This window comes from Salmo salar, chromosome ssa21, assembly GCF_905237065.1.
Source record: "Salmo salar chromosome ssa21, Ssal_v3.1, whole genome shotgun sequence".
Classification (NCBI taxonomy): Eukaryota; Metazoa; Chordata; class Actinopteri; order Salmoniformes; family Salmonidae; genus Salmo; species Salmo salar.
Window position 1 is genome coordinate 49,431,981 of NC_059462.1, and position 9,946 is coordinate 49,441,926.

Here is a 9,946-nt window from a genome sequence, read left to right on the forward strand (position 1 = left end):
TTCTATCCAAATCTACTAATAATAAGCAAATATTTGACTCTGGGCCCGAGTATTAGGCAGTTTACTCTGTGCACACTTTTCATCCGAAAATGAAAATACTGCCCCCTATACCTTCAAAAGTTTTAAGAAAGGGGCACAAGACAGGGAGGTCCCCTCTCCCTCCTGTTTGCACTGGCAATTGAACTGCTTGCTGACAAAATTAGACAGGACCCAAGCAAAACAGGTATCAGTATTGGAAAACATTAATACAAACTATACTTATTTGCAGATGATTCCCTGATATACCAGACCAATATTGAAAACTCAATAATACTCTAAAATCTCAGGATATCATTTTGGATTGACCAATTTAGATATTTTCAAAATACATGTGATTTAAATGTTTAATATCACAACATTTTGAGCAATCTTGAGGGAATCCTATTTGAGTCAGAAAAGGATATTAATATGATAGGTAAGCCATACAAAACCTTGCAGAGAGCCTATCCAACTGACAATCTCTTAGAAAAAAATATAATATATATAAGACATAAAAAAACTGATATTGGAGAGATTACAGTTGACAAAAGTGCACGCAAAATCCAGTAAAAATGTATGCTTATAATTCATTGTACAACAGACAAAATTCACAAATTCGACATCACAATGGCAGAGTCATGTCTGAAGTTTAAACTAACAATGACTCAATAATCAGTGCTGTCTGAGAATGTTATGAAGTCCAAGAAGTAAGGTGGGGAGATAGAAAGTTGGCTGTCAGAAGTATCACAATGTGAATTTACTTTTAAACCACCTGTCTGCATATTTCCAAACATGGCATCTGAGGGTGCAGTTAGATTCCTGATGGGTTGGAAGATACTTTTCTTGTCAATCAACTTGAAAGAAAATGCATACTTTAAAATTGGAAATCAACCAATCTTCTGTAATTAACGCAATGGAAAGGTCAAATGCTTTATTTTCTAAATATTGAAAGTACATGGGTGATGGAGAGAAAGAGAATGGTGCCGTTTGAGGCCATGTGACGGAAAGTGATGTGGGTGCTGGAGATGGGGTGTGTGCTAGTGGGCCGGTGTAGTTGATGTTTACATGATGTAGTTGTTTGTATGTGCATGTTTTGTATTGTTTATAAAAGATAAAATAAAAATACAATTAAATAAATAAAAAATATTGTCCCCATGATGTAACTGAGCCAAAGTCTCCCTCAGCTTTAAGAAGTATGATGCATAATTCATATGGTTCATATGGACATTCTTTAAGTCTATGGAATGTTTCTATGGAACGCCACAATTTTGATTTCATTTGCTATATGCGCGTACAACTTAAACATATGCCCTCATTGTCAAGAGGTGAGTGTAGCTGGTGCATCGAAGTCAGGCGCAGGAGAGCAGAGATAAGTGGACAAAGCACTTTACTAAAGCAATCATTTGCACAGAACACAACTGCGTCACAAAAACAAATGCCCAACGTACCAGAGAGGCAGAACAAAGTACAAAAAAACACAAGTACAAAGTACAGACTGCCACAAAGCAAGGGTAAATAAAATAAACCTGGCGCAAACCAGCCGGGAAGCGTGCCAACCTCAACAATAAACAATTACACACACAGACATGGGGGGAACAGAGGGTTAAATACAGAACATGTAATGAGGGAATGAATACCAGGTGTGTGGGAAAACAAGACAAAACAAATGGAAAATGAAAAGTGGATCGGCGATGGTTAGAAGACCGGTGACGTCAACCGCGGAACGCCGCTTAAACAAGCCGCCGACATCGGCCTCGGGGGCGACCCGCAGGGCGAGGTGCAGGGCGATCAGGACAGAGACGGTAGAACTCCCGCAGCATTGAATAGTCCAACACGTCCTCTACCGGAACCCAGCATCTCTCCTCCCACTGCCAGGTCACCCTACGGCCCTACAGACTGCGGAGGCCTTATTTACACACGTCTTCCGTCACTACGGGGTGCCTGAGGATATAGTGTTGTATCGGGGTCCCCAGTTCACTTCGAGTGTCTGGAAGGCGTTCATGGAACGTCTGGGGGTCTCGATCAGCCTTACCTTGGGTTTTCACCCCGAGTGTAACGGGCAGGTGGAGGAGACGTCAGGACTTAGAAAACCGGTCCACAATGACCAGGATCGTGGTGTTACCCTGTGAGGGAGGAATATCGGTAAGGAAATCTACCGACAGGTGCGACCAGGCCATTGTGGAACGGGTAAGGGGTGTAGCTTCCCTCTGGGCAGGTGCCTAGGAGCCTTACACTGGGCACACACCGAACAGGAGGAAACATAAACCCTCACGTCCTTAGCCAAAGTGGGACACCAGTACTTCCCACTCAGACAGCGCACCATCCGACCGATGCCTGGATGACCAGAGGAGGATGACGTGTAGGCCCAATAGATCAGCCGGTCACGGACAACAGACGGAATGTACAGACGCCCAGCGGGACACTGGAGGGGAGTGGGCTCTGCATGTAGCGCCTGCTCAATGTACGCGTCCAGCTCCCACACTACCGGTGCCACCAGGCAGGGGGCCGGGAGTATGGGGTTGGGATCCATGGGCCGCTCCTCTGTGTCATACAGCCTGGACAGTGCGTCTGCCTTCACGTTCTGGGAACCTGGTCTGTAAGAAAGGGTGAAAACAAAATGGGTGAAAAACATGGCCCACCTTGAATGGTGAGGGTTCAGTCTCGTCGCTGCCCGGATGTACTCCAGATTGCGGTGGTCAGTCCAGATGAGAAAAGGGTGTTTATCCCCCTCAAGCCAATGTCTCCACGCCTTCAAAGCCTTGACAACAGCCAACAGCTCCCGGTCCCCCACGTCATATTTTCGCTCTGCCAGGCTGAGCTTCCTCGAGAAGAAGGCACAGGGGCGGAGCTTCGGTGGCGTACCCGAGCGCTGAGAAAGCACGGCTCCGATCCCAGCCTCGGACGCGTCCACCTCCACTATGAATGCCAAAGAGGGATCCGGATGGGCCAGCACGGGAGCCGAGGTAAACAGAGCCCTCAGGTGACCAAAAGCCCTGTCCACCTCAGCCGACCATTGCAAACGTACCGGTGCTCCCGTCAGCAGTGAGGTAATGGGAGCCGCTACCTGACCAAAACCCCGGATAAACCTCCGGTAGTAATTGGCGAATCCTAGAATCCGCTGCACCTCCTTTACCATGGTGGGAGTCGGCCAATCACGCACTGCTGAAATGTGGTCACACTCCATCTCCAGCCCTGAGGTGGACATGCAGTACTCTAGGAAGGAGACGGACTGTTGGAAGAACAGGCATTTCTCAGCCTTGACGTACAGGTCATGCTCCAACAGTTGACCCAGCACCCTGCGTACCAGGGACACATGCTCGGCACGTGTAGCGGAGTATATCAGAATGTCATTAATACACACCACTACACCCTGCCCGTGCAGGGCCATGAAAATCTCGTTTACAAAGGCTTGGAAGACTGATGGAGCATTCATCAACCCGTACGGCATGACGAGGTACTCATAATGCCCTGAGGTCATACTGAACGCCGTCTTCCACTCGTCTCCCTCCCGGATACGCACCAGGTTGTAAGCGCTCCTGAGATCTAGTTTGGTGAAGAAGCGCGCCCCGTGCATTGACTCAATCGCAGTGGCGATAAGAGGTAGCGGCTAACTGTACCTCACAGTGATCTGATTTAGGCCTCGATAGTCAATACACGGGCACAGACCTCCCTCCTTCTTCTTCACAAAAAAGAAACTCGAGGAGGCGGGTGAAGTGGAGGACCGAATGTACCCCTGACGCAGGGATTCGGAGACATCTGTTTCCATAGCCACCATCTCCGCCTGTGACGGGGGATACACGTGACTCCTGGGAAGTACGGCGTCTTCCAGGCGATTTATCGCACAATCCCCCCGTCGATGGGGTGGTAATTCTTTTAAAAGAAGGCGAGAACCAAATCGGCATATTCGGGGGGGAATGCGCACGGTGGAGACCTGGTCTGGACTTTCCACTGTAGTAGCACCAACGGAAACCCCTAAACACCCCCCCGAGCACTCTCGCGACCACCCCGTGAGAGCCCTCCATTGCCATGAAACAGTGGGGTCATGACAAGCTAACCAGGGTAGGCTTAACACCACGGGAAACGTAGGAGAGTCAATGAGGAAGAGACTGATTCTCTCCGTGTGAGCCCCTGCGTCACCATCCCCAGAGGAGTGGTGGCCTCCCTAATCAACCCTGACCCTAATGGTCGACTGTCTAAGGCGTGAACTGGGAAGGGCATAACCACTGGAATGATGGGGATCCTTAAACTATGGGCAAATGATCCATCAATAAAATTCCCAGCCGCGCCTGAATCGACGAATGCGGGGAAAACTCAGGAAAAGTAACAAACAAAAACATGTGTGCGACAGAGGGCTCTGGGTGAGAATGGTGCCTTGCCTGCTGCCTCGACCCCCAGATGAACCAACCCGACACCAACCGGCAGTGTGACCTCTGTGGCCACAGATGGTGCACAAGACGGTACCTCCTCCAGTCTCCCTGAGTGCAGCACCTCCCAGCTCCATGGGCATCCGAGTGGTGGTGCTGGGGGATGGAACCGACAAACCCCTGTCTGAACGTGCGCGGGTGGCCAGCAGGTCATCCAGCCGAATGGACAGGTCCACCAGCTGGTCGAAGGTGAGGGTGGTGTCCCTGCAGGCCAACTCCCAACGGATGTCCTCGCGCAAACTGCAGCGATAGTGGTCGATCAGGGCCCTGTCGTTCCATCCCGCGCCGGCGGCCAGGGTCCGAAAGTCCATAGTGAACTCCTGGGCACTCCTCTGCCTCAGATGAAAGAGACGTTCACCCACCGCTCAACCCTCGGGTGGATGGTCGAAGACTGCCTGGAACCGGCGGGTGAAATCCTCGAAATGGTCCAACGCCGTATCTCCTTCTCCCCACACGGCGTTGGCCCACTCCAGAGCTCTCCCCGAGAGGCATGAAATGAGGGCGGACACCTTCTCACGGCCCGAAGGAGCTGGGTGGACGGTTGCCAGGTAAAGGTCCAGTTGTAACAGGAAACCCTAGCAGCGTGCAGCCGTCCCGTTGTATTCCCTGGGAAGTGCGAGACGATCCAACTGGAACCGGGTGTGGAGGGGGTGAGTAGGGGATACTCCGGTGGTAATGGGGAGGACACTGGAGGGACTCTCTGTCTCTATCAGTGGTCCATCGTCTGGACGACGTGTTCCATGGCGGGCCGAGGCGGTGAATAATCGCCGTGTGCTCCCGGACGCGCTCCTCGACCCCATTACCAGGGGCACCAGCTCCTGCTGACTCCATCTTGTGGGTGTGTAATTCTGTCAAGAGGTGAGTGTAGCTGGTGCATCGAAGTCAGGCGCAGGAGAGCAGAGATGAGTGGACAAAGCTCTTTACTAAGGCAATAATTTGCACAGAACGCAACTGCATCACAAAAACAAATGCCCAATGAACCAGTGAGGCAGCACAAAGTACAAAAAAACACAAATACAAAGTACAGGCTGCCAAAAAGCACGGTTAAATAAAATAAATCCGGCGCAAACCGGCCGGGAAGTGTGCCAACCTCAACAATAAACAATTACACACACAGACATGAGGGTTAAATACACAACCTGTAATGACGGAATGAATGCCAGCTGTGTGGGAAAACAAGACAAAACAAATGGAAAATGAAACGTGGATCGGCGATGGCTAGAAGACCTGTGACGTCGACCGCCGAACGCCGCCCGAACAAGGAGAGGGACCGACTTCGGCGGAAGTCGTGACAGTCATCAACTTCCTTACTGTCAGCTTTCCTACACACTTTGCTAAAAGGCACCTAAAGGACTACACACTGGCCAGCTGACATGTGACGTGCTGTCATGTCTCCTGAGGCTGTGGATAATGTTCCAAACTGAGTACTGACATCACCCAAAACAGTTACTCTAACACAGTTATCCTATTTCCCTTGAAAAATAGCCTTTGAGTGACCAAAACATCAACCATAATATATTTTCCCCATTAAAATGCTCAGAATTTGAGAAAATGTCCCTTTCTCTCATATCTAACTATCAGGAAGGCTAAAGGACAGGCCACATCAACATACAATCCTGTCATACATTACATCATTCTGTGCTCACTTGTGTATGTTTTCATGTTTTTGTGTGCAGAGAGACTCCGGGGAGTGGAGTGGCTGTCAGTAACTCAGGGATAAATAGAGAGGCAGAGCTCAGAGTTTGACAGAAGGCTGAACTAACAGGGTCAAGCACAGGACCAAGCAGGAGCAGGAGGACATCAGCATTTAGATTTTTTATTACAAATGGAGGAACATGAAGAGGTTCAATACTGTTTTAAAGACAGAAACTCCTCTTGCAGAAAGGCTTTGCTATCGATATCTATCTACATAACACTGTACATCTTCTTCTCATTGATTTCAGCTGTTACAGTATTTTTGAACATACTGGTGATCATCTCAATCTCTCACTTCAAGCAGCTCCACACTACAACCAACCTGCTCATCCTCTCTCTGGCTGCATCAGATCTCCTGGTGGGACTGATTGTGATACCTGTAATGACTGTAGCAATAATTGAACCGTGCTGGGTTTTTGGGGAATATTTCTGTGCGTTTCTTCTCTACATTACTTGTTTATGTACTTCTTTATCTCTGGGCAGTTTGGTCTTGATATCTATTGACCGCTATGTTGCTGTGTGTGATCCCTTATTGTACCACTCTAAATCAACAATAACAAGAATAATGTGTTGTATATCCATTACCTGGTGTTGTTGTATCATATATGATGCTGCTATTATAAAAAACATTGTAAATGTACAGGTACCCAGTCAGTGTTTGAATGAATGTTTTATTGTTGAAGGAATAACCTGGGGTAATATCATTGACTTTGTATTTACAATGGTTGTCCCGTGCTCTATTATTATAACACTTTATATGAAAATCTTTGTGGTGGCCAGATCACAGGCCAGAAAGGTATTTTCAAAAGAGGCTGCCAGTGTGTCTGGTGTTAAAACTGTACAGGCAAATAAGTCTGAGAGAAAAGCAGCAAAAACTCTGTCTATTGTTGTTTTCAACTATTTCATTTGTTGGATTCCATTTCTATTTTCTTTTTTCTTTGTTTCTTTTTTAAGTGACAATTTATTATCATTCATCCTCAGCTTTCTGCCACTTGTTAATTCCTTAATTAATCCAATAATTTATGCTTTCTTTTATCCATGGTTCAAAGTGACAGCTAAACATATTTTAACTCTGAGGTTAAGGTGTTCATAGAACCTATATTTGTATTTCTAAGTTTGAAAAACAGGTTTGACATAGTTATGTTATAGAATTGTTATTTCACGTAACAATACACTGACAATATATAGATGAATGTCGTGTTGATACAATGATTTGGCTGGATTGGATTGGAATGACTTGGAGACGGCATAAGAAGGCATAAGCTTGTTTTATAAAAGACACTGTAGTCATTTTGGGTTGTATATTCCAAATTCCAAAGCCTGTGGTTGTTCAATGTTATTTAATGATAAATAGTATGTAATCATTCTAAAAGTACATTTTGAGGCAGTCATGAATCATTATATATATTGTCTAACATTACCCTCTAGTGGCTACATGGTGACACAACAGCTTTAACAAGTGCAGTGAAGTTGATATGTTCAATACAGCATGACATCAGGTGACGTCCAAGTCTGTCTCAATGGTGTATGTAAGTAGTTGAGGGTAAAATGCAAGAATATGCAATTATGTGAACCACTTTATAATGTTCCGTAATAAACCATTTGTAAGGAATTTACAGTTTGTTCACCATTTATTATTAAGCACACATTTACTAAATGTTACTCACCTCGGTATTATGACATGTATAAATAACTACAAAATGCATTAATGATTCAACTCAACAGTGCAGGAGACCACAGCAGACACTTCAACCTCAACATACTGGTTATGAACACTACCACTACTCTCACTACCACTACTCTCACTACATCACTGCTGCCAGGTCAGGGGTCACACCAGAGCAGCTCTCCCAGAAGCTGTTTAGTGAGAATGAATAAAGAGATTGGGTAACACACTAAATATTTAATAATGGAAAAGTATATAGTTTATTCATAAATTCTTTATCATTACTCCTGCATCTGTTTCAGTAAGCTAGTTCTTCATACATTTATAAACAACTTTCATAGTATGTAATAATGATTTATAAGATCATTCATAAGATGTTTAATACATGTCCTTATAAACCATTTAATAATCATTAGTAAAGTTGTTTTGCAATCCCTAATCTAAAGTGAGGACTATTCAAACTTTCTTAATACTTTATAAATGTTTTGAGTGAGCAGTGTAATTTCTCACAAAAATATGCACATGCCAGTGATAGACATTCCAGTACTACCTGATGCTCCTTAAGGTCTCAAAATGACCTAGAACATATCAATGGTTAAACAATAAGCACACAACACAGAGGATGTTAAAGGAAATATATTGCATTTTTTTATTCCAAAACAGTCACACTGTTGTAGTAGTGTGCTGAAGTAGTAACATGTTTTGTCTGAAAATGCTAGCATTCGTGTTTGTTGGCAGTGACTATCAAAACCAAAGTGTGGATTTCAGTCACTCATTAGAGCAGTTCATAGACTGCTTACAGGGTAAGGGAACAAATATCTAAATACATAATTTAACTGAACATTACGTTTAAAGGGTTACTACCGTTAATACAAAGCAAGTGAAGTTGTCGAAATACATCTTCAAATGGGGGGACTAGATATATAAGGTGTTTTCATTTCTAAACGGTAAAACAGACATGTATCAAAATACCCTCAAATAAAAGGTGACATTCTATGATGTCACCTCATATGAAACATTAGATTTCATATCCAAAATGCTGGAGGAAAGAGCCAAGTTTAAAAACAGTTTTACTGCAGAGTGTTACACCCACTGGACACACACTGGTTGAATCAACGTTGTTTCTTTTTAACCAACATGGACTAGACATTGAATTGATGTCTGTGCCCAGTGGGCAGAGATTGTTTTCAGTATGTACAGTGGCCATAGGATGGCAGTAAAATTCACAATCTGTAAATGAGAGGGATAACTTGACTCATTCTATATGAAAGAACTATATCTGTTCTATAAAGTCAATTTCTATCTGAACTTTCTGTGTCTGTATCAAACTGAGAAGAGACTATCTGTCTGAATAATACCAAAGCCTTTTCATTACAGGAGACTCAATGAATATAAAGGTTTTATTATGAGTGATGAATTTTTTTTTACACAAAACATGTCAAATCAAACTTTCCATCAATTTACTCCACCTACCACCCACACCCTTCAAGTTAACCCTAACAGTCCTGAGGCCCCAGTTTAAAAAATGGTCTGCAGGATGGCGTGGTTGGTGCCGTTCAGTCTCTCGCTCAACGTCAATGGGCACTCTCCGTGGTGGAAGTTGGCCAGGTTGCCCTGACGAGAGAGATTCAAATTAGCCTAATTTTCAGCTCTATGTATAGTCCACTTCCCGATTGATTGTGTCATGGTTGCTGCTTCAAGTTTCAGCAACACAAAGCTGTCATGGAAGTTACTTGAATCTGGCTTATTGTGAAGTCAATAACTCTGATAAAAAAAAACTTGTCATGGGCAATGAAACATGTTGTTTTGTGGCCTTCAGAGAGGCAAATATCAAAGGTGTGAGTGTGATGAAAATGAGCAGCCCAGAGCAGACAGTGACAACCCATGTGGCGACTGTGGCGTAGGCTAGTGTATAAGGAAAGTACCTACCTAAACTCCTTGATGCAAGCAGACGGGGTAAGTTGTCTAGAACGGAACAAATGATGTAGAAAAACCTGCAAAACTGTGAATGTAAACTAGGGAAAAACATACTACCCTCCCCTATGCCCACTAAAAGCCACACAACCCTCACCCAAGCAACAAAAAAATATATACACCCCCTCCACTATTTTGGACCCCCCCCAGGAATTTTCAAACTGTCACT

At 44.8% G+C, this 9,946-nt stretch overlaps 1 protein-coding gene across 1 annotated transcript; it reads left to right on the forward strand.

Moving 5' to 3' along the window:
- Positions 1 to 6,179: 6,179 nt before the first annotated feature.
- Positions 6,180 to 7,749, forward strand: LOC106582432 (trace amine-associated receptor 13c-like). The gene has a single exon (XM_014165539.2). It carries the CDS (start codon positions 6,268 to 6,270, stop codon positions 7,228 to 7,230), a length of 963 nt encoding a protein of 320 aa, XP_014021014.1. The 5' UTR covers positions 6,180 to 6,267; the 3' UTR covers positions 7,231 to 7,749.
- Positions 7,750 to 9,946: the final 2,197 nt, after the last annotated feature.

Bases quoted from the DNA above. Each gene is read 5' to 3' on its own strand.
- LOC106582432 (XM_014165539.2), top strand. From the start codon at position 6,268: ATGGAGGAACATGAAGAGGTTCAATACTGTTTTAAAGACAGAAACTCC.